The sequence below is a fragment of the Hemibagrus wyckioides genome, linkage group LG17, assembly GCF_019097595.1.
Source record: "Hemibagrus wyckioides isolate EC202008001 linkage group LG17, SWU_Hwy_1.0, whole genome shotgun sequence".
In the NCBI taxonomy this organism is placed as follows: domain Eukaryota; kingdom Metazoa; phylum Chordata; class Actinopteri; order Siluriformes; family Bagridae; genus Hemibagrus; species Hemibagrus wyckioides.
Genome location: NC_080726.1, coordinates 22,217,338 through 22,243,253, shown reverse-complemented (window position 1 = coordinate 22,243,253; position 25,916 = coordinate 22,217,338). Strand labels below are relative to the sequence as shown.

At 38.1% G+C, this 25,916-nt stretch overlaps 3 protein-coding genes across 3 annotated transcripts in view; 2 read left to right on the top strand and 1 right to left on the bottom strand.

Annotated features, from left to right (window-relative positions):
• zbtb16b (zinc finger and BTB domain containing 16b) overlaps nucleotides 1–5,808 on the top strand; it is a 42,357-nt gene extending 36,549 nt beyond the window's left edge. The window contains exons 6-7 of the mRNA XM_058413503.1: nucleotides 2,033–2,200; nucleotides 3,302–5,808. Of these exons, the coding sequence (XP_058269486.1) occupies nucleotides 2,033–2,200; nucleotides 3,302–3,531 (398 nt within the window). The 3' untranslated portion in view covers nucleotides 3,532–5,808. The remainder of the gene's footprint in view (nucleotides 1–2,032; nucleotides 2,201–3,301) is intronic.
• Nucleotides 5,809–20,468: 14,660 nt separating this feature from the next.
• Nucleotides 20,469–21,461, top strand: LOC131367739 (odorant receptor 131-2-like). Its single transcript, XM_058413213.1, has one exon. The coding sequence runs from the start codon at nucleotides 20,469–20,471 to the stop codon at nucleotides 21,459–21,461; it is 993 nt and encodes a 330-aa protein (XP_058269196.1).
• Nucleotides 21,462–23,948: 2,487 nt separating this feature from the next.
• On the bottom strand, nucleotides 23,949–25,190 carry LOC131368052 (uncharacterized protein C14orf93 homolog). Its single transcript, XM_058413889.1, has 5 exons — nucleotides 24,982–25,190; nucleotides 24,857–24,888; nucleotides 24,646–24,748; nucleotides 24,450–24,536; nucleotides 23,949–24,345 (listed from the first exon to the last, which is right to left on the bottom strand). Exons 3-5 carry the CDS (start codon nucleotides 24,673–24,675, stop codon nucleotides 24,115–24,117), a joined length of 348 nt encoding a protein of 115 aa, XP_058269872.1. The 5' UTR covers nucleotides 24,676–24,748; nucleotides 24,857–24,888; nucleotides 24,982–25,190; the 3' UTR covers nucleotides 23,949–24,114.
• Between the last annotated feature and the right edge of the window lie 726 nt (nucleotides 25,191–25,916).

Genomic DNA, 25,916 nt, shown 5'->3' with positions numbered 1-25,916 from the left:
GGAACCCTGCGGCATCTGGATTTAATTGCCGATTTTAGTCATTCTGGTTTTTCTAAACTTTTTAAAAATTCAGGGGTGAAACTGAAAACTGGTAGTTATTTCAGACAAAGGTCATCTTATTTTTACTCTCGCATATATTTCATGACTCTGGGCTGTTTGGACAAGGTTTTAAGGGTCCAGGGAACTGGTAGAAATATGTTCCAGCCTGCATGGCTAAAATCGTTTGCAGATATTCCTTCAGAATCACATTCTGTGTATCAGAAAGCACTGTTCTATATGGATTAAATGTTAGTACCATAGGCTAATAATAATAATAATAATAATAATAATAATAATAATAATAATAATAAAATAGAATGGATAAACCTAGTACCTACTATTTGACGTATGGAACAGTGCAATCAAGTCAGAAGTGTTTCAAACCCAAGATTATGAGCCCCACCCCACACTATCCCAGAATTGATCCTGATTTCAGTATTTAGTCCGAGTGTGAATGTATATGTACATGGTATCCTGTACACACTCAAGGGTGTATTCCCGCCTTGTGCCCAGTGTTCCTGGGATAGTCTCTGGATCAACCGCGGATTAAACAGTTACTGGGGATAAATAAATGCACAAGCAAAAAAAATCAAACATCTTGTTGGATTAAACACAGTCACAAACCATGTGTTAGATTATATCATCTTAGAACGTAGAGAATTTGTCGGTGTCGGTATCGTGCTCGTGACAATACCTAAGGGTCAAAGTGCACATCTGGTCATATCATTTTGCTAAGCCATGTGTGTCTGTCTGATTCTGAAGCATCTCTCCTCTCTACATTCTGCACATGTAGTGTCTTCTCATTAATATGCCATTCCTGTTCCCTCTCCGTTTCACTGGCAGGCCATTTGCAGACAGTGGCGGCTGTCTAATGTTCACAGCTGTGCTTGATAGGGCAGACAGAGACAAGCGAGCTGGATTGTTTATTGCACAGAAAGCTCTCTGAAGCTCCTTTTAGATCGTCTTTCATGCCGTTTAATGCCATTTTGTCAGACATCTGGAGGTTTTTTTTTTTTTTTAATAATGAAAGTCTATTTTACTTTGAATTTTGCAAACTGTTATGTGGTTATGTATTAGACTTAAACAAAGACATTGATATCTTCACAGTTTGTGCCACAGCAGCCTTCTGATTGGCTGCCTAAACGTACAAAAGATCAATACAGTAAATGTAAAGTCTAATACACTAGAAAAGAGTTCTTTGTATGTGCTGGGTAATTGACATTACTAGTGTGTGTCGAATCTTCCCAGGGCTGAACGTTAGCACATTAGCATGCCTGCGGCGATGCGAGTCTGGCCGACTGGCTGCTCGCCTCAGCTCCATTAACTTTAATGACAGACAGGCTGCAGGGCTTTTTGCAAGGTGCATCTGATCAGTTGATGCAGGTAGCTAAAGAGTGCTGCTCTATATATCATCATATATCTGGTCTCGCAGGGCTTTAACCTGCCCTTCCTCTCCACTCCGATAAAAACCTCATTCATTTCAGACTGCCACTATTACTAAGAATGGAATTGAATGTGAATAGTGTGGCATGATGTGCTTTGGGATTTTTTTTTTTGCTTTGTCTCTTAAGATGGGGGTTTACACCGAAGCATGACAGTACATAACAAGAAATGCAATTTATTTCGAGGCACGGCTGCCACTTGGACAGGGAGATAATGAAAAGCACGGGTCACTGCTGATGGCTTAAAGTGTGGCCGGCTGCGCTGAGATGCATTAAATATTGGGGGCTTTATTCGCTCGACCGCATCCCATGCTGCTGCCTGAGAAAATGATATAAGAAGCTGTTAGTCAGCGCATAAAAGCAATTAGCAGCCAGCCAGAGCCAGTCAACACATACCATACTCAACTATCAGAGATTATTGGCATTTTAAAAGCTACTGCTCAACAAGACGCCTATTGAGATTGCAGTTCAAAGGGATGCTCAGGATAAATGAAACCTTCTTAACTGCTTTATTGTATAATTTGAGAGAGTATGATGTTTCTGTGGAACAGGTGACCACCCGTACGAGTGCGAGTTCTGCGGTAGCTGCTTTCGGGATGAGAGCACACTGAAGGGCCACAAGCGCATCCACACTGGAGAGAAACCTTACGAATGCAACAGCTGTGGCAAAAAGTTCAGTCTCAAACACCAGCTGGAGACACACTACCGTGTACACACAGGTCAGAGCTCCAAATCCTCGCATAACACTTCATTCTCATGTCTTTTCATACAGGAAATGTTTAGGGTACTATATGGAATTGGGTTTGAGAACGATGAACGCTATATAAAATTACAGATATTATAAATAATATAACGCAAGTATCAACTTTCATCTGTTTTGATTGTTTGAAGTGTGTTTTTTTGTAATGCTGGGAAATACAACCCTTTCAGAAGGGGTCACGTTTGGGATGCTGTAACCTAAATTTGTTGGCTCTGTGATCTTGAGGTGGCGTAAAAAACTGTGCTTGAGGTGGAATTACAGGCTGATTGCTGCTTCTCTTCACTCCCAAATAAGGCAGATGCTAAGCCACCCTATCAGGACAAATAATTGACTTTTTTTTTTGTCAAACAAGGCCAAGGCTCTGGTCTGGGTGCATGTAGATAATGAGAGCAGAGAGAAGCTTCCAGCCAAAGGCCAGTAGTCCAGTAGACAGCCAACAATGAAACCACTGACATTTACACCCACTGTCAATGACAGATCAATAATCAGTTTGCTGCTGACAATGATAGGCTGCTAGCTTGCCTTGTTACCCATTGTAGCACACCTACAGGGACATTTTTTTTTCCTCAGGAGTCAAATTGTATATCAAATTCACAGGAAAATAGAAAAGACTAACTGAAAACCATTTGCTAATAAGAAAAACTGAGGGCCTTTATTATCGCCACACATACATTACAGCACAGGAAGTTGGGGTCAGAGCACAGGGGCAGCTATGATGCAGCATCCCTAGAGCAGAAAGGGTTGTGGGCCTTGCTCAGTTGCCCTTGGTGGTGCTGGGGCTTGATCTCCGATCAACAACCCAGAGCCTTACCCACTTGAATGAAACACCACTCTATTAATAAATCCACTGTATTTTTACATCAACTAAAACTTATTCAATCACAGCTGTTGAATTGAATATTTAGTCAACAAAGCAAATAATTGTGATTTATAAATTAATTGTTAACTTTAACACACACATCACTGCAGTGTCGATATTCCCCAAACCCTTAAGTGACACTGAGTCCGACTTTAAATCTTTATTACTGTGACCGCAAAACGTTTTCCATATTATCCTCAGGTGAGAAGCCATTTGAGTGTAAGCTGTGCCACCAACGCTCACGTGACTACTCAGCCATGATCAAACACCTACGCACTCACAATGGAGCTTCGCCCTACCAGTGTACCATCTGCCAGGAGTATTGCCCCAGCCTCTCGGCCATGCAGAAACACATGAAAAACCACAAGCCTGAGGATGTTCCCCCAGACTGGAGGATTGAGAAGACCTATCTGTACCTATGCTACGTGTAAGACAGCTGAAAGAAAGGAAAGAAGAAACCGATGGCTCATTCATTCATTTTGCTCCATGTCTGGGCCAAAGATGGAGAAAGAAAGTGATCAAATCTGTTGTGTAGAATTTTGTTTTCTTTATTTTGTATGCCATTTCATATGCACATGTTCAGATTCATCTCTAGGGACATAACATTGTTCTTGCTTTGGTAAATCGGAACATTTTGTTAAAACGACTAAGTAGAAAAACCCCCATTTAATTAATATGATATTTCATAATATTCTAGTATTTCTCATTAACTAAATCCAAGCTGGCCACTTGCTTCATTCCACGTTTTACTAAAAAGTAATAACATACCTTTTTATTCACAAATTTTTTAAAGACCAATGATTAAAAAAAAAATAGATAGATATAAATTGTTTCTCTAGGCCACATGCACAGAAAAAGCAGATAATTGTGTGGCAAGCCTAAAAAAAAATTAAACAGAATTAAGAAGTGACATCTGCAGTGCAGGAACATCTCACAGCTTATTTTCGAGTGTCAGAAGCACTTACTGTTGGACACTTGATCACATACAATCAACTTTATGGTCACAAAATATCAAGGATGTTCAGGGATGTGTTCATAGAATTACTACACTGTGCACTTTCACAACTGAGTTGATGTCATAAGCATAAAGCATAATTCACCAATACAAACAGTTTTTTGCTTTTTGTTCGCATTTCCGCCATTTAAATGATTGGCGCTAGGCGAATCTTAACATAAAGTGATGTATTGTTATCGGACTCACGTTTAGGGCTGCACACATGAGTAATGTATATATATATACATATACACTACCGCTCAAGTTTGGGATCACTCAAAAATTTTATTGTTTTCCAAGGAAACACACAAGAAATTTCGTCTGGATAGAAAATACAGCAAAAGAACAGGACATGCTGACATGTCGGAGTTAGAAATAATGATTTTTGATGGAAATGATGAATGTTTTCTTCAAACTTTGCCTTCATCAAAAAAAAAAAAAAAAACACCTTTTGGAGCAATTACAGCCTGCGCATTCTAGCGGTCAATTTTTCAAGATAATCTGATGAGATTTCACCCCAGGCTTCCTGGAGCATCTCCCACAAGATGGATTGGCTTGATGGAGTCTTCCTCCGTAGCTGAAATCAAGCTGAGATATGCACGTGATCCCAAACTTTTGAGCGGTATGCCAGAAATAGATATTTGCTGGACATTGCAACGGGGTGTCATGTTCAGGCATCTTAAGATTAATTATACATCAGGCTAAAGTGAAGTAAAGATCAAAGTAACCTAACTAGAAGAGATTAAAGAAAAGAAAAATATGCAGTATTCAGCTCCACAGATGTTACCTGGCTTATTTTTTACTTGAATTGTCTTGTGCTTGATTTATTTTTATATTATATCATATTATATTATAGAATCACAGCACTGGTGCATGCACTGATGATTGATCAGGAGGTGTTGATTAATTTTCTATAACAGCAACTCCGATTATTGTTTCTGTAGGAACAACTTTTACAGTTTGGCAAGATGCTCCGAATAAACTGACGGAAAAACAAAAAAAAGAAAACGGTTGTTGATATGATGAGGTTTTCTGATGCAGAAAGCGGTGTCAGTGCTTGAGCTAAACCTGTAACCGTAAGCTTTCTGACTTGCCGCATTTCTTTCTCATTAACTTGAAGAGAGAGAGAGAGAGAAAGGGATGACTTTTTATAGCTGCTATAGTTTAAGCGATAACAGGAACAAACTCACGGATGCTCTACAGCATTACTGTAAGTAAATTTGGGTTAAAAAAAATTGTAAGAGTAAATAAAAAAATGTAAATCACCGACAAATTTCTGTGGTATGAGTAACAGAACACTTCAGGACATGCTGTTTTTGGGAAATAATCAGAACAAATATAAAGAACAGCACAATCCCTTTGTGTGTGTGTGTGTGTGTGTGTGTGTGTGTGTGTGTTTGTGTGTGTGTGTGTGTGTTGTGGTTTATTGAGCTGCACAATGGATTATCCACGGATTATAATTAGTCGTAATCGTCATAACCCGCACTCAGTAAGAGCTGCACAAAGATACTCTTTGCATTAATATCAGGTTCAGCCATACGCTTTTCAGCCCTCTGTGTGCTACCTCTTCATGCCTCTTTGTTTTGAACAAAAGCAAAAGCACATGTGATTATGTTTATAATTCGCAGTCATTTTCAATTCTCAGAGATGGTGATTTCTTTGACCGACATGACATTCGCACTCCATATCCGACTGAAGGTTTTAAAAAAAACACGAGACAGACCCTATCCTGATGTATTTGTTTTTATTTTCTAAGCTGTTTAATGGGCTGTGGTATAAAGGGTGGAGCTTAAGAATAAAAGTGTTTGTCTTTTTATGTGGAAATGATTGTAAAGTGGAATTGTTAAAGCGACATGCAGTTCTGCTACGTCCAGTACATAAATTGTGTGTAACGTTACTAATGGGGGTGGTGGTGGGGGACATTTACATGCGAAAGCAAAAAGCAAAAAAAAAAAAAGCAAAAAAAAAAAAGAAAGAGCCAAACGTGGCACTTTGATAAGAAAAAAAAAAGAAAAAGAAATGGTGTATTTTTGTATTTCTGTAACGTGTAAAATCTGTCCAGCTGTTTATAGTTGAGTGAGTGTACTTTTACAGTAATTTTTGCATCGTGTTTGTTTTTTTGGTTTTTGTTTTTGGTGATACTTTTTGTGCCTCTTTTACAATGTTGACGATGTTCGGTAGTAGATGTTTGTAAAGCTTTGTACCGTGGTCACAGCTGCTGGGTGTCAGTTCTTTCATTAATGATTATATGCCAAGATCCACAGGCCTATTAGGATCACAAAGCACAAAATACCTAACAGAAAAGGCAGAAATGTTTTCTTTTGTTTTTTCTTCTGTTTGCTTGCATTGTGGTCACAGCATACTCACTGTGAGATTCCAAACACGTTATATATGCAGGTTTTTGTGTGTGTGTGTGTGTGTGTGTGTGTGTGTGTGCGTGTGCAGTGTGAGTCAAAGAATTATTGTGGTCAAACTGTTCAGTGTGTAAACTCATTACTTATAAGAAAAGAAAATAATCTTCCATAAATCCATAAAATATTTTTATTTGTTTGTCATCCAGAGCAAGAGTTCTTTAAAGTCTCTTTATTTTATTTTAATATTGTTTTTGTTTTTTGTTTAATTATGTTGCTTCATTTTAGATATTATGGAAATTCTCCACTGAATTTGAATTGTGACAAAACAGGGATGTAAGGATTTCCTTACTGCACAACCAGATCACAAGGATAAAAATGAATTCTGGCAAAGCAATCAATAATAATTGTTATAAAAAACATACAAACATTTTGTTTTTTTAGTTTTATTTGTCTATTATAAACTTTTTTAAGCAAGGGGGTAAACAAAAAACTGTACACTGTGAAAACTTGTCAGATTAGCCTTTACAGAAAAATCCGGCACGACCGTATGTTTTTAATATGTAGTATGTGATCCCATTTCAAACCGTTATCCAAGGATATGTGACATTATTTGAAAAGCATATGGAAATAAATGAATCATAAGGGGGAAAAAAGCACTAAAAATAAAGACTACATGATAAAAATGTGTGAAGAACATTAAAAAAAAAACGGTTTGGCTTTTCTGTAAAGGAAGGATCTTTGTTATAGGGTTTGCAATAAAACCATATGCACAGCACAGGTTTGAGAAAGTGGCATCCCCGTGTCACTGTCTTTTATTTATTTTATTTTCTCTCGACCTAAAAGCAGCCATTTTCGCTCAGTGCTCCCGTATATGTGCCATTCACTTAAAATTTCAATCGTAAAATTGAATAAAAAAGCACTGAGAATCCGTGTTGGACCAAATGAAATCTGTTTCAAATCACGATTCTTTTCTTGCAGTGACATTTTACTTTTGTGTTAAAACTGATTTACATGTGAATTGTCGTTTAGTTCGTCGTCTACCTCAGCACCAGTTCTTTATAATAAAAAAAAAACCCTAAAAGGTGCCCGATTAAAGCTGATTTGTCGCATATGATTTTCTCAGTTGTGCATTTGATTTTTAGGATTTGGAAGTTATTTCTATTTTGGATTCTTGTAATTTTATTTTCTTTCTCTCTCTGTATTTTCAGCCTAAAGTTGTCTTTTTTGAACTGTGTGATGGCATTGATGCAGATTGAGGTGTGTTTCATTTCTCTCTCCTCTCTGTCTGTGGGCTCGAACACAGCTCTGTGTTACTCTTAATGTTGTCTGGGGTGTGGAAAAAATAATAAAGATATAAAAGAGACTACGTGCAGCGGGTGTGTCTTTACAGTTTATAGAAGCGTTCTAGATTTGAAATATTATACTGATATTATTGTTGAATACACCAATCAGGCACTGAGAAGTGAAGTGAATAAGACTGATGATCATGGCACCTGTTAGTGGGTGGGATATATTAGGCAGCAAGTCAACATTTTGTCCTCAAAGTTGATGTGTTAGAAGCAGGAAAAATGGACAAGTGTAAAGATTTGAGTTTAACGAAGGGCCAAACTGTGATGTATAGATGACTGGATCAGAGCATCTCCAAAACTGCAGCTCTTGTGGGCTGTTCCCGGTCTGCAGTGGTCAGTATCTATCAAAAGTGGTCCAAGGAAGGAACAGTGGTGAACCAGAGACAGGACCACGGGTGGCCAAGGCTCACTGATACAAGTGGGGAGCGAAGGCTGGCCCGTGTGATCCAATCCAACAAAATACACAGTGCATACTGGTCAAGGCTGTTTTGGCAGCAAAAGGGGAACCGACACAATATTAAGCAGATGGTCATAAAGTTCTGCCTGTTTGGTAGCATCAGGTAGGAAAGTTTTGGTTCTATGTCCCTCTAGTGGTAGAGATGATAAAAACAGCTAATAATTGCTGTAAAACAATCGGTAAACAAGCCTACATTTCTATACTGCAATAAGATAACACAGTAGAAGTAGTATTTTTCAATTTATAGTATTTTTGGTCAAGGTAAAAGATAAAAATGTTAATACAACGAGTGTAAAATATTTGGGATTAGAAGCTATTTCTAAGTTAAAGGATTAAAAATTTTGGACATACAAAATAAAAATAGTTATAAATACCTATATATTATATTATCAAGGTGCTGGTTAAGTTCCCTTTATTTGTCACATATTCATTACTGTACAGCGAAATTGTTTCTTCACATATCCCATCCTTGCGGGTTGGGGTCAGAGTGCAGGGTCAGCCATGATGCAGTGTAGGGGGGGTTGGGGGCCTTGCTCAAGGGCCCAACGGTGGCAGCTTGGTGGTGCTGGGACTTGAACCCTGATCTTCCAGTCAGTGACCCAGATCCTTAAACACTTAACTACCCCAAACTATGCAGTCAAGATTCCTGCATTTGGGGAAGGTCAGCACAACCCAAGTGCAATGGCTGAGCCTCACTTCCGGGTTCATAGTATTGCCTTGCCAGGTAAGTATCTTTCTTTTTAAACACATAAACATGAAGTGTACTCACTAATATTAGTTCAGTATAGTCAGTGGAAAGAGTGATGCTGAATATTACTTATATATGTTTATTAGTGATGCTGAATATTGAAAACTCCAGGTTTCTCCTTCATAGGTAGCTTTTGCTATGGTATATTTGCAGTAGATGTGCATATGAATGTTTCTGTGTAGTATTACAGTATATCTTCTCATTTTCTTTACAGTAAGGAAACTGGCTTTCATTAATGATTTAACACTTCCATCTAGCGGTTAAACTTTGTTACTGCATCTATAAACACGGTTCTGCAACTGACTGTATTATTATTATTATTATTATTATTATTATTATTATTATTATTATTATTATTATTATTATTATTATTATCATTATTATTATTTCATTTCATTGTCTGTACCGCTTATCCGGTCTATACTCGGGTCACAGGGAGCCTGTGCCTATCTCAGGTGTCATCGGGCATCAAGGCAGGATACACCCTGGACAGAGTGCCAACCCATCGCAGGGCACACACACACTCTCACACACTACGGGCAATTTAGAGACTCCAAACTCCACACACACAGTGAGCGGGAGCAGGATTATTATTATTATTATTATTATTATTATTATTATTATTATTATTATTATTATTATCTTCTTTTTTTGACATTTGGTGTAAAATTTGTATTTGGTTTCAAACTGCTTTTAAAGGTCTGTTACCACACGTGATTGCATATTTATACGTAAACACGAAATAGATCATATAAAATTTTATTTTTGCTTTACCACTTTCTTATCAGGAATGTGAAATATCATATCGTGCAATATGGTCTTAATTCTTTAGCGCCTTTTTGTACATTTTGCAATCATTTTGTATATATAGCCTATTTCATTTATAAATATTAATGCAATTCTATCTTATCTTATCTTATATTATCTTATCTTTTCTTTCTATGTACTCACATGATACTTGCTACAGGCTTTACTAGAGTGTCCAGTGTCATATATATTCAATAAATGTCCGGTGAGCCAATCATCTTAGCTTATATATAAAATTAAATAAGAATTAAAAATGGCCAAGCAAAAGCTTATATACTTGGCTTGAGAAAGAAATCTTATTCTTGACAAGATTTAGCTGAGAAATTAAGGATTTCTTTAAAAGGTGTAAACTATAGTCTCCAGTGACATGCTGCAACTGGATCCATTCCGGACAGAAGATGCTGTAGAAGGCTCAAGTGGCCAAGAAGACGGCCCAAGAAGTACTTACGAATGTCTTCCTTGAGAAACAGACCGCGCCTGAATTGGCTGCATCATTAAATAAAACAAGAGAGAAACCAGTGTGCACAAGCACTGTGTGTAGGAGACTCAGGTCAGCTGGTCTCATAGGCAGAGATGCCAAGAAAAACCCCTATGAAGGCTGACAAATAGAAAGAAAAGTTTGCAGTGGGCCAAGATGCACAAACAGTGGACTTTACATGACTGGAACCAAGTCATGTTGACTGAACTCCATCTTGTTGGTGTGGGAGAAAGTGGATTTGATATCTGCAAAACTGGATAAGTAAAATGCCGCTAATTTATCAGGCAGTTACTGCAGTTATATATATATATACTATATTGCCATTACATAAGTCTGCCTTTACATGCACATGAACTTTATATCCACATGAATAATATCCATAGGGTTTAATATGGAGTTGGCCCACCCTTTACAGGTATAACAGCTTCAACTCTTCTGGGAAGGCTTTCCACAAGGTTTAGGAGTGTGTTTATGGGGATTTTTTGACCATTCCTCTGGACACGCATTTGTGAAGTCAGGCACTGATGTTGGATGAGAAGGTTTGGCTCGCAGTCTCCACTCTAATTCATCCCAAAGGTGTTCTATCGGGTTGAGGTCAGGACTCTGTGCAGGCCAGTCAAGTTCCTCCACACCAGACTCTGTCATCCATGTCTTTATGAACCTTGCTTTGTGCACTGGTGTGCAGTCATGTTGGAACAGGAAGGGATCATCCCCAAAATGTTCCCACAAAGTTGGGAGCATGAAATTGTCCAAAATGTCTTGGTATGAAGCTGAAGCATTAAGAGTTCCTTTCACTGGGGCCAATAATGGCCGAAGAAGGACAAGATGCGAGTGTGTCGATGGAATCAGGGCATCAATGGCCTCATATTTAATTTATTTTCTTATATATTTAATTCATATTCAGTTAATTTATTTTACAGACCACAATGTAGTCTGAGATTCAGGATTTTCCCTTCATCTGAATCAGATCTAAGTGATGTGTGCTTGTTCTGTCAATGTCTACCTTGCTGGAAGGTAATATAAGCACTAGATTTGTGCACTGAATGTGAGTCAGACCTACTCCAAGCACCACAGCTGAAACAATCTGTTCACGGACATGGACATTGAAAACTGATCACTGTCGATCAACCAAGAAATGAGAAAGCAGTTAGTTTCTCTGGAAACAATAAAAAAGAAGAGCACAGGTAACAGAAACTAGATACCAGGACAACCAAGAAAAAATGGCCTGGTTTGTCAACATGTCACCTGCACAGAGCCTGTGTGTTTCCTTTTGTTGAGTTTTTGAAAGAGTGCTGACATGCATAGTGTGAATGAATGTGAGACCAGACATCTAGGTATATTCTGCCAGCTTCCCAAGAGTTTCACACACTGGGGTTCAACAATGGAGTCTATGGAAACTATTAACACAGCCAAGTGTGTTTATATTTCATTTGTCAATGTATCAGTAGAAAGAAAATATAGTGAAATAGGTAGGTACTGTAGACAGAGAGAAAGTGTGTTACTGGTAGACAGAGATGGAGTGATACAGATAGATTGATAAAAATGAGTGATTTTTTTCCAGAACTGTGTGTGTATATGCATGTATGGATGTATGTATGGATATATGGATATATTGATATATGGATATATGGATGGATGGATAGATAGATAGATAGATAGATAGATAGATAAGATAGATAGATATTAAATCAATGAATTTGCCAAGTGCCAAGTGTAAAGTTTGGTTGAGAGGGGATCATGGTGTGGGGTTGCTTTTCAAGGTTTGTGCTTGGACCCTTACTTCCAGTGAAAGGAACTCTTAATGCTTCAGCATACCAAGATATTTTGGACAATTTCATGCTCCCAACTTTGTGGGAACAGTTTGGGGATGACCCCTTCCTGTTCCAACATGACTGCACACCAGTGCACAAAGCAAGGTCCATAAAGACATGGATGAACGAGTTTGGTGTGGAGGAACTTGACTGGCCTGCACACAGAGTCCTGACCTCAACCCGATAGAACACCTTTGGGATGAATTAGAGTGGAGACTGTGAGCCAGACCTTCTCGTGCAACATCAGTGCCTGACCACACAAATACACTTCTAGAGGAATGGTCAACCTTGTGGAAAGCCATCTGATTAGATTTAAAGCTGTTATAGCGGCAAAGGGTGGGCCAACTCCATATTAAACCATACAGATTAAGAATGGGATGTCATTAAAGTTCAGGCACATGTAAAGACAGATGTCCCAACACTTTTGGCAACATAGTGTATATAGATAGATAGATAGATAGATAGATAGATAGATAGATAGATAGATAGATAGATAGATAGATAGATAGATAGATAGATAGATAGATAGATAGAGTTTTAGGGTGCAAAAGACATAATTAGTGAAGGAAGTGATACAAGTAGGTTGAAAGAAATATGGCAACAAAGAGAGAGACAGTGTCTCTGTGCTACTGATTGACTGATAGAGAGATGGATGGAGACAGTGTGTGTTACTGATAGAGGGATAGATAAAGATTCTCTGTTACAGCTACAGTGACAGACTGAGAGGGAGATAAAAAGGGCTTCAGGCTTGTGTGTGAGGTTCAACAGTTGGAGTTTGAGTCATGAACATTCTGAGCCAGACTCCAAGTGTTCCATCAGAGTAAGTGAAAGGGATTTTTCTGCCAGATTTTTTTTTTGTCTGCTGTTCAAATTTCATAAATCTGATCGCTTATAAAAGACGGTCAATTTAAACCTGCATTCATGTTTGTAGCATAAACGATGTGGGAGGCAAGTTTATAATAATGGTTAAGTTAGATAACAATAGTGATGCTTTGCTATGCAACGCCACCAAGAAGAAAAAGAAGAATATGAGCTATAAATTACCCACCTTACATACTCTATAACAGGGGTTCCCAAACGTTTTCATTCCAGGACCCACCTAGACAAGTACAATCAATCTCAAGACCCACTATAATATTTTAAAATGGAAAAATGGGGAAAAACGCACCCTGAATTAGTAGAGAGCCCTTTTTATTTTCCTTGTCATATGAATGAAATATGTTGTCTGCCTTTACTTGCACATGAATGTAATATGGAGTTGTCCCACCCTTTGCAGCTATAACAGCTTCAACCCTTCTGGGATGGCTTTCCACAAGGTTTAAGAGTGTGTTTATGAGAAGTTTTGACCATTAGAAGTGCATTTGTGAGGTCAGGCACTGATGCTTCCACAAAGTTGGGAGCATGAAATTATCCAAAATTTGGTATGGTGAAGCATTAAGAGTTCCTTTCACTGGAACTGGAAGGGGCCGAGCTCAACCCCTGAAAAACAACACCTGAATTCTGATCAAACGTCAAAGCAGCAGCTTAATGGTTATGTTAACATTATGAGAGGAATAACTGAGTACTGAGTTCTACTTGACTTGATCTGAAAAGTTCTCACAGGTCTGTGATGGCTTTAGTTTTAAAACCTTTTCCATTTTAACATAGGCTGTGTGGTCACTGAATGCTGTAGTAGTGTATTGTACGCTACTGATGCAGACAAGTGACACTTCAACACAAATGAATCAGACGATTTATTCAGAGAGTTATTCAATGAATGCTATGTTGTCACGGCCCACAGATTAAAAACCCCTTCCCTATAACATTATTTATGTTGAATGCACCCTAAACCAATACAAATACTATTCTGGAGCTTAAGAGAACAAGACATGTATTGAAATAAATGGACATCTTGTGGAAGGTCAAGGAGAGAGTTGACATTGTTAACATACATTATGTTGCCAAATGTATTTGGACACCTAAAATATCACACCCCTATGTCCTATTACAGATTTGCTGTTATAATAAACTCCAATCTAAAGCCTGGGAAGGCTTTCCTAGATTTTGGAGTGTGGTTGTGGGGATTTGTGTTCAAGTTGCATTAGTGAGGTCAAGCACTGATGTAAGATGAGAAGCCAAAAGTGTTCAGTGGGATCAATGGCCACTCGAGTTCTTCCACACTATGTCTTTGCTGATGTCTCGTTTTGTGCAGGAGGAACAGTAATGCTGCAACAGGAAAGAACATTACCTAGCATTAACATTTCCCTTCCCTGGAACTAACAGGCCTATCCCAAATTCTGAAAATAAAAAAAAAACAGCCTCACTCTATTATCTCACTTCCACTAAAATATTCAATATACTTCAGTTCAGTAGGTAGCATTCCCCTGGCATCTGCCAAACCCAGATTTGTCTATCAGACTGCCAGATAGTGAAATGTGACTCATCACTCCAGAGAACATGATTATCATGCTGGAACAGGTTTTATTTCCAGGTCCTGTAGTTTCAATAAAGGTGAATTCTTAATGCTAAAGCATACAGACAATCGTGAGCTTTAGATGTTTATGGAAGGTCCAAATATGAGTGTGATGGTCACCACATAAATCAATGTGTATTCATTTGTCTGTAGACCTAAATAACAGAATAAGAATGCCTGCTTTGCTCATAGAAAACATTCCATCCTGAATTAAATTTAGAAGTATTAATTATATCAGGGAGAAGAAAACAACAAAAAGCTGTGAAGCTTTGCTACTGATGAGACGGGAGGTAAGGACAATGACTCTGAACGTTGATTCTTGGAGATGTTGGTGGCTCTACAGGAGCGAGAGAAGAAACAGCAGGTTGCGTCTCTCTCATCTATCTATCTATCTATCTATCTATCTATCTATCTATCTATCTATCTATCTATCTATCTATCTATCTATCTATCTATCTATCTATCTATCTACACTATGTTGCCAAAAGTGTTGAGACGTCTGTCTTTACATGTACCTGAACTTTACTGACATCCCATTCTTAATCTGTATGGTTTAATATGGAGTTGGCCCACCAGGTATAACAGCTTTAAATCTAATCGGAAGGCTTTCCATAAGGTTGACCATTCCTCTAGAAGAGCATTTGTGAGGTCAGGCACTGATGTTGCACGAGAAGGCCTGGCTCGCAGTCTCTGCTCTTATTTATCACAAAGGTGTTCTGTGGGGTTGAGGTCAGGACTCTGTGCAGGCCAGTGAAGTTCCTCCACACCAAACTCACTCATCCATGTTTTTATGGACCTTGCTTTGTGCACTGGTCTGCAGTCATGTTGGAACAGGAAGGGGTCATCCCCAAACTGTTCCCACAAAGTTGGGAGCATGAAATTGTCCAAAATGTCTTGGTATGCTGAAGCATTAAAAGTTCCTTTCACCGGAACTAAGGGGCTGAGCCCAATCCCTGAAAAACAACCCCACACCATAATCCCCTCTCAACCAAAAAAAAATCAATATTTAGTGGAATAACCCTGATTCTCAATCACAGCTTTCCACCAATCGTTTATATTGCTGTTGGACGACTTCTGGTGCAAAAAGAGAGGGAAACTAAGACATAATGGTCTTCCATTCACACCTTGATTGACCTGTCTGTGTGGCATGGAGCATTGTCCTGCTGGAAAAACGGAAGTCAGAAGGAAGCAAGTTTTCTTCCAGGACAACCTTGTACATGGTTTGATTCATGCTTCCTTCACAAACATGAATGTGCCCGATTCCAACCCTGCTGAAGCACCCTAGGATCATCACCAATCCTCCACCAAATTTCAGAGTAAGTGTGAGATTCTGTGGTTTGTAGCATCTCAAGGCCTCTGTCTAACCGTTAGATGACCAGGTGTTCAACAAAGCTGAAAATTGGACTCATTAGAGCAGATGACCTTACTCCAGTCCTCTACAGTCCAATCCTAATCTTTTGCAAACCTCAATCTGGCTCTTCTTTGCTTCTCATTGGTAAAGGGCTTTTTTTCTAGCTTTGCATGACTACAAGCCTGACTCTAGGAGCCTGTTTCGAACCGTCCTCACTGTGCATTATACAGTACTAATCAGTACTTTATTAAGCAGAATGTTGGAATTCAACAGACACTCAAATGGAATGGCTGCCACATACATAAAGATTTGAAGGAGAATTTGGAATGATCTCTTCATTATTTCTGGAGCTGTATATCAGGGATAAGAGACCAACAGAAAGGTGTATCTAAAACTGAATACTTTGCTTAGTAGTATTGACACTGGTGGTGACAGTGGTGACACTGGGAGGTGAGGACTCTGAACATTCATTCTTGGAGGAGATGGTGGTGGCTCTACAAGAGTGACCGAAGAAACAGCAGGTTGTGTTGAGAGGTCATTTTGAGACTCAACAAACAAAGGTTGCGGTTGAAACTTTTTTGGATGTACCCCATAAATACTTTTGTCATCTCAGGTGTTAACATAAATGTTAATATTTATGCAATGTTCATGATTATACTACACAGTACTACAAAGTCTTTTAGTATAGTACACAAAGCACTTATCAAGACAAAGTCAAGGCAAAGTGAGTGTGTTTTCTTGTCCATGCTGGTCAATTTAAAGGTCATTAAACTACTGCAATTTGTATTAAAGTATTATCATTTGTATTTTATCCAATTATGCAGTAAAATATCAAATAAACAGTCACATATCAAGCTTTTAGCTTGTTTTCCATTCACCAGATATACAGACCAATTTAATAATTAATGATAATGTTGATATGTTCATAAACCATAATTGGCCACAGCGGTTTACTCTAAGAGTAGTCATATGGGGCAGATATCATCTCCAACGAGAAGTACGAAGCTTAATGTCCAAAATAAACAACACCATTTCAAATGAGTTAAGTCTTAAAAATGGATGTTTAACTAAACCCCAAACCACCACAGCCCCTTCAAACCCTGATAGAAATTAACCCTGTGAAAAGTCTCATATCACCCAACTTGTTTTCCCTAACTAACCCTTAATTAAGTTTCAAATACCTTGATACCCAATTTAATAATTAATGATGTTTTTTCCTTAAGACATAATTAGCCACACAGTTTTATGTTAAGGGTATTGGGTCAGGTCATACTTAGATGTAAAGCAACGGGATATATCGTAGATAGCACTTGTTTATCTGCAATTCACTGCCAGCCGTGTCTATTCCCAGTAGTGATTCACGTCTGGCTCCATGAGACTACCATAGAGTAAACAACTCGGGCTAATTATGTTCTAGGAAAATATTAACATGAGGATTAATTATTTACTTGAACCACACTTTTGGATCCTAATTCACGGTAACTCATCTTGTTCGGAAAACAAGCTCTTCAGAACGATATATATCTCAGGAGTATTTCTACTGTCACTTACGACACTGACACTGATAAAGTGGTGAATGAAGGATTTGCCTAATTTAGTTAGTAGTGATTGGACAATCATCGGTCACTCATTTCAAAATTAGGATGAAAAAAGCATACTTCATTGTAATTTCAGCTTTTTATCTTTCTTGTTTATTTTCTGTTCAACATGTTTATTTTAATGTCACGAAGCATGTCACAGCCAAAACAGCCCCAACCCTTTGAGGCATGGACTCCATTAGATCCCTGAAGGTAAGCTGTGGTACATGGCACCAGGTTGTTAGCAGCAGATCCTTTAAGTCCTGTAAGTTGTGAGGTGGGGCCTCCATGCCTACAGGACTTAAAGAATACTTTTGATAGACTGACCACTGCAGACCGGGAACACCCCACAAGAGCTGCAGTTTTGGAGATGCTCTGATCCAGTGGTCTAGCCATCACAATTCAGCCCAGTCAAACTCGCTCAAATCCTTACGCTTGTCCATTTTTCCTGCTTTTTTTGTGCATCAACTTTGAGGACAAAATGTTCACTTGCTGCCTAATATATCCCACCCACTAACAGGTGCCATGATGAGGAGATAATCATTCTTATTCACTTCACCTGGCACTGCTCAGAATGTTATGCCTGACTGATGTAAATACTACCCCCTTTTCTGCTATAATACCCTCCACATTTCTGGGAAAGTTTCCACTACAGAGGAACATGGCTGTGAGGAGTAAGGCTGAGTAAGGTGTCCACATTTTGGCTGTACAGTATAGTTTTCACTGATCAGGCATAACCTTATTACCACCTGCCTAATTTTGTGTTGGTCCCCTTTTTGCTGCCAAAACAGCCCTGACCCGTCATGCACTGTGTATTCTGACACCTTTCTATCAGAACCAGCATTCACTTCTTCAGCAATTTTAGCAACAGTAGCTCGTCTGTTGGATCGGATCACACGGGCCAGCCTTCTCTCCCCACGTGCATCACTGAGCCTTGGCCACCCATGACCCTGTCACTGGATCGCCACTGTTCCTTTCTTGGACCACTTTTGATAGATACTGACCACTGCAGACCGGGAACACCCCACAAGAGCTGCAGTTTTGGAGATGCTCTGATCCAGTGGTCTAGCCATCACAATTTAGCCCTTGTCAAACTCCCTCAAATCCTTACGCTTGTCCATTTTTCCTGTTTCCTATATCCCACCCACTAACAGGTGCCATGATGAGGGGATAATCAGTCTTATTCATTTCACCTCTCACTGCTCACAATGTTATGGCTGAACAGTGTATGATCATAGACCAGTGTTCAAAAGGATGGCACTAAATATAACATATTGTGACCCATAGCACTTAGAACTGTAGGCTGTTTTTTTTTAGTTAGTTTTAGTGTAGGCCACATAGGCCTAAGTTGATATGCAGTGAGTACAAAACTATCAGCGATGCAAAATTGACAGTAGAACCTGGCAATGTTCTCAAATGTATTAGTGAGACACCTGTTCTTGATTATTGTATATCAGAAGCCTGTTGCAGGGATCAGTGTTAGTTAGTGCTGTTATCTTCTACCGTTTACTTTTCAGTGCTTGGATTTCAGCATAGCCAATTTGGAAAAACTTGCCTTGCTCAGGTTTGTTGACATAAATAATGGAATGAGCAATTGCAGAATCATCATCACCAACCAATATGAGAGCAGTGAGCATATACTTCAATTAAATCCTCCACCATTTTAACAGCTAGGTCTGTGCTTATGCAACCCATGAACCCATGCAGGTGAGGGCCAATGCTGTTTCATTCGAACAACTGAAGATATTCCCCATATCTGTTTCTTGCACACAGTTGGAAAAGTCAACATTTTTGTTTACCAGTTGATCAAAAAATTTGTCAATCAATACACAGCCATTTGCAAGCAGAAAGAAATTTCCATCTTTCCTTTGCATTGATAGATGTGTCAGCTGCACTACCACCAAAAAGACATCAACTTCAGTCATAACTTCAGTTCAGAAAAAGTCGAGTCGATCTCTGCACCTAAAGCGTAAAAACAATGTAGTACGTTACCTCTGCAGAGTCAGCTCACCTCAGTGTAAAGGAGTAGCTACTCATGCTCGGACCGTATATTCTGTAAATACTGGCATGTATTTAAAGGGTCTGCATGACCAATTTTGCATGGTCAGAATGGCCTTCACATGCTCAAGAAATAGCTTTAAATATTGTCATATCTCTGCACTGTCATGAACCACTAGACACTTGACCACTGGATTGCTTTAATTTACCTAAACGTTTACTTCTCACAGCCATGAAAACCACTATTTAATTAAGTGTTTAAGCATTATGGCGCACCCAAAGACACTGCATCTGACAATTTACCCCCAGTATTCATGCCAGTTTACTTCCTTCAGTATGTGTGGAAGACCCTTGGCAACTTTAAGGAACCATATCCTCAGGAGACCTTCTGCATTCTTACAGACAAGGAGAGCAGGAAATACCTCAGTACTTAATGCCTTTCATATACTTTAAGGATCATATGTCCTGAAATAAACTCTACTGAAACGTTTATCTAAACCTAACTATCTAAATCTAAAAAAAGTGAGAAATGAAAGAATTTAAAATGGTCCATACTGGATTAGATTGGGGACAATGGATAAAGCTCAGATTACCTCAAATTTATGATTTGTTTGTAAATTCATGACTGAATGACGACTGTTACACATTAAAAAAATCAATCTAATGGTACTAGTCATATTCTGATATTGAGAAGAAAATTTGCATTAAAAATATAAAGAAAAGTTCAGCATAAAAAAAATCATTAAATATTAATGCTATCAGCACCAACGTCGGTTGCTCTCTCATCACGATTACATCTTTTACATCCATTGTTTTTGTTTTGCCCCATCACTAGAACAGTATAAATACCTGAAAGGCATTAGACATGAACATGTTGCTTTGCACACACTGGAATACTTTATGTCCTCTGGTACCCTGTGTATGTCCTCCCCAGACACACAAGTGTATTTGTACTGTTGTATCTTTACCTCATAGTTGTTTATTTTACAGACATGCAGAGTGCAGGAGCATACAGCAACTCAAGCAATAATTTGTTACTTAATTTTTCAAGGCCTCTGAATGAGAAAATCTTGTTGTTGCAGGTCCTGGTTGGGGTTTTCCTTTGTATAAACTGCTTGATGATATTTACCTTTCTGAAAAAGGAGTTTTTTAGGGATGAAACTCGGTACATTTTGTTTGCACAAACCTTATTTGTGGACTCGGCTCTTATGCTGTTAACTGACTTGCTTTCGGTTGTAACATACTTTCAGTATGCCATGCACATAATAACTTGTAGTATTATTTGTACGGTTTTGACTTTTCTTGCCTGCTGTACACCGTTGACTTTAGTGGCTATGTGTCTGGAGCGCTATGTGGCTATATGCATGCCTTTGAGACATGGTGACATCTCCACAAGCAGGACCAGATTATATGGGCTTTTTATTATATGGGGTATCAGTTCTATAATTCCACTGTTCAATTTTATAGGATATTGGGCAATAATCCCAAGAGCTGCTCTTTACTCCTATGCTGTGTGTACCTCGGAGCTAACACTAGTTGAAGCATGGCAGGCACATGGGCGTTCTATCATTTTTATTATCCTTTTCCTTTTTTTGATCATTATCATTGTCTTCACCTACATCAAGATCATGATTGCAGCCAGAGCTGCTTCAGATGAAAAAAGGAAATCAACCAGTAAGAGTCTCAGAACTGTGCTGCTTCATGCATTTCAGTTGTTTCTGTGCATCGTGCAGTTTTTGAACCCATATATTGAAATGGCTTTCTGGAAAGTTGAAGAAAAGATGCTCTTGAATATAAAATATTCCATGTTCATTGTTTTTATGATTGCACCACGTTGTCTTAGTCCATTGATTTATGGTCTCAGAGATGAAAAATTTTTTAATGTTTTAAGACATTATGCTATGTGCGGCACTGGCTGCCTGTTCTCAAGATTGCTCGAAATCAGACAAATGAAAATGAGTTCAACACTGGACATAAATAAGTGATTATTGTTTGTGATTTTTACCTAGTGTGCTGATGCCTTAATAATGATGCTGTTAAAATTGGGTGACATTACTGTATATTATCAATTCAACAGTCTGTTTGGTGTGTATCCTTGAATTTTTGTATATAATTTATGGAAAAATAACTGTACCATATTGTCTATGATTTAATACAGATATTTACAAAATTCAGAAACAGTTACTCCCATATCATGTTCTTCATCATTTTGAGAGAAAATCAAAATCTTTTCAGTCCATCCTAAATATGCTTTTCTATGTCAAATTATATCCATATAACCACCAAACATGGTCTTTGGCATTGCATTTAATCCACACTGGACACATCTCAGCTGCATTTCAGTATTTGCTATTCAACACTTTGATTTTTATTCTGTATTCTCATTATAAAGCTTTAATACATGTGATCTTTTTCTGTCTATTGTCTTCACCTAAATCAAGATCATAATTGCAGATGAGAAATAAAAATCAACCAATAAGAGTCTACAAATGGTGGTGCATCATTGTACACAACTGCCTCTGTGTGCATTATGCAGTTTTTTAACACATATATAGAAATGACATATTACAATGTTAAGAAATGACACTTAGGTATATAAATTGTCCAAATAGAATGCGTTTTGGTCGTGGGCTCTTACTCTTAAACCACTGACAATGAATGCAGACATTAAATTGTTTAAGACAGTATTGTTTGTGCTACTGAACACCATTTCTCAACAATGTTTGAAACAAAATATAAGACCAGTTTAAACATAACTGGAAATTATGGTGTGATTATTAAACTGTGTGATGAAAACAGATGTTGTAACAATGACACTTCTAAAATCCTTTCAAATTTCCTCCATCTTGTCAGATAGAAGAGATGGCCGAGAATGCTTTTATTAACAACTGGCTATAGCAAACAAATCCAAATCACTAGTCAAATATCAGAAACAGAGAACAGACAGTGTGCCAGGCAATGTGCAAATAGGGTATCAAAGGTCAAAGATATATTTTAAAAAAACTGAAACACCAGTCAAAACCAGAAACAACACACATTAATATAAGGTCCGGCACCTCAGGTGAATATACAGAGCTAAACAAATACTTCATGAGGTGAATATGCCATGAGGGTGCTTATAAGGCAGGTGATTATCACTGCATGAAAAGGCAGATTTTCGTCCCTGTGAATGCCTGATGACCTCTCTAATCACCGGCAGTTATGGACAATTCACAGCCTGGGAAGTTCCTGATCGACAGAAACAGTTGTTATCATACCATGGGGTGTATGGGGAGGGAGATGTGTGGCGGTACCAGGTGTGAAATGTGAATTAGCATATGAATGAAACCACCTTGAATGTTTTACAGTACTTATTGGATGAAAGCACAACTTTCAAAACAGAAAGATCACCTGTGATTGGCTGAGACATGTGTTGCTATTGGTCAGTCTGGGCAATTATAATACCGTTTTGAGTAAACCCCTCCCTTTTGGAAAAAGTGTCAGGTAATGAGAAAAAAAATTGTATGTGAAATGTATTGGTTATTGTATACAGTATATATGGGATATAAAATTAATTATGAAATTATTAGATTAATACCATGTGTGTTTGATTTTTGTGTACATTGTATTGAGATATACTATATTTTCTGGGATATAGTGATAAAAATCTGAAGCTTTTGCCAATATTTAAAATATATAAAAAAAAAAATTCTTTCCTCTTTTGCTCATAGAAGCCAAACAGAGAGAATAAGGAGGAGCTTCTTCCTAAAGGCCATTTGGGCTGTCAAACTGGACAAAACATAGACCTGGACTATTCTGACTATTCTTCACTTGCTACCTCTACTGGACTTCTTTTGCACAGCATATAATACACTAACGAACACATCAACACTTTATTCATAATAGTCATACTGTTCTACCATTAATCTGCAATTTTGCAAGTCTCTGCCTGATATCTGTCCGATTTGCCCACAACTATTAAAATGGAACTGAAACTAAACTTATGTTCAACCATTTATTCCAGTACTTTGGCTTACCAGAGGACATGATGCCGAGGCACACAAATCACATGATATGTATGTAAATACTTTATAGAGAACTTGAGACTGGCCATTAGTCTCATGTCATTATATCATCCACCAAATGAATGGACAAATCCATTTCATATTATAATACCGTTTTGAGTAAACCCCTCCCTTCTGATTATATATATATATATATATATATATATATATATATATATATATATACACATACACACACATACATACACACATACATACATATACATACATATATATACATACATATATATATACACATATACATATACATATATATACATATACATACATACATACATACATACATACATACACACACACACACACACATATATACATACACACACATACATTATATACATATATATCTCGTTAAAGATATATTATAACAGTATAGGTGTCAAAGGCTAATAGTAAATATTAGGAAAACAGACCTTTGGGAGAGACATGTTGCTAAAATGTAAGAGTTTTATTAAATAGGCATAGGAAAAATAAACACACAAAAAGGAGCCAGAGATTATCTTCAAATGTCAAATGTCTTTGCTGCCTCGGGGTCGTAGGTATGCGGTGGTGTTCTGTTAGACGGAAGCCCAGTTCACAGATGCCGGTGATGCAGTGCTGCACACTTTGGACTGGCTTCTAGTCTCGTCTGCATCTTAGCACTCAGATTGCTGAACTCCTGGCTGCGGAATGATGGAGGTCTCACAATCCACCACGAGACTCCATCAACGGCACCGTCTTCTTCATCTGACATCATGTCAGCGGTGATTCCCCTCCAGAAACCCGCTTCGTCCGCAGCCAGTACACTTTGCCTCGCCTTCAAGAGCTGAAAACACAATTGTTACATATAATAAGCAACATGTGCATCATTACAGTTTATACTAATGCAACAGAAATAAGTAAAACGAATTTAATTCTAATCTGTCTTACCCTCTTCCTCCTCTGGCGACTCCGGGCTGAGGTCTCATGAGCTGCAGACACACTTGCTATAGCTCTGCCTGGCTGTACCGGAAATTTCTGCGCATGGTTTGTTAAAAGAAAATCAACCAAATATAACTACATAGATAAATAACAAAAACAGAATTAAGAACAACAACATGGTGACAACAAAATGTAAATTACTCACCAACAAAGTCATTTTTATCCAGGCCTTCATCGCGCAATTCCGGGTTTATGGACAGTGCTCCCACTAAAATGAGGTGACCGTCTCATTATATGGCGAGCTTAATCTGTGGAGGCAAAAAGTACAGAGTTAAAACAACGTGTTTATTTGCTTCTGAAACAACAGAGTCCATGTTAGCCCATATCTTTCCCGTGCTCCGGGTCATAGCGCCTACAGTTTCCTCAGAGTTGTGTAGCGGACGGACTCCTACAAAATACAAGGAAAAATGCTGTTACAAAACTTACACTGGTTCTGCCAAATGAAAGCATGGCTTATGTCGTTAGAAGAATTTAGACTTACAGCGATTTTAGGATTGTGCAGCCGCCTCTTCCTCTTCAGTTCCTCTGTCGAGCAGCCGCTTGACTCACAATGCCATTGCAAGCAGCGAGATAAATGTAAAGCGCGGAGGTAGAAATGAAAACGGTAAGTAAATCCCAGAAAAGAGTAACATCTCTGTTTACATGTTTTGGTTCCGCGCGTTGAATCGTGACCTCGTCTGTGATTGGAGGAACATACCGCGTCACCATGACCTAGCATCTGATTGGCGGAGGCTCCTCACATGCGAAGTGACGTAACCAGGATTACTTCATGTAATCCTTTCAAGATTCAAGATTCAAAGAACTTTATTAATCCTTAAAAAGTCCAGAGGCGAAAATAACAATAAAAACTCTCTCAAGTCGCATGGTTTGAGAGGGAAGAGCTTATTACTAGTTACAAGAAAAAAAAAGTTAAAAAGAAGAGTGAAGAAATAAAGGTAAATTAGTCATAAATTAAGGAGAGCAACTGAAACGGGCTGCTGCACGCTCGCGCATGCGCATCACATTTGCTTTATACTTTGTTAGCTGTATACAATAAAAAGTATTTTCTGTTCTGTAATTTGGTCCATAGAGCCTTAGAGTTTTTTTTTTTATTTGACTTTCATTAAATGTGTTGGATAAATAAACTGAATTGATAAAGCATTGAACAAATGTGGATTTTCTTTATTTTGGTATGGTTTTTAAAAACATTTATTATATATATATACACATACATACATATATATATATATAAAGGACAAGGAATTTGTTATCCTAAATGTATATACACCTATACTATAATGAGGATGAACATTTAAATAGATTAGCATTTATTAATTCTTTTATTGAAAGTAATGTATATGTTATTGGGGATATGAATGCAGATATTTCAGACAGAAATTCATTATTTTCTAAACATATGGTTCAATTCTGTCAAGA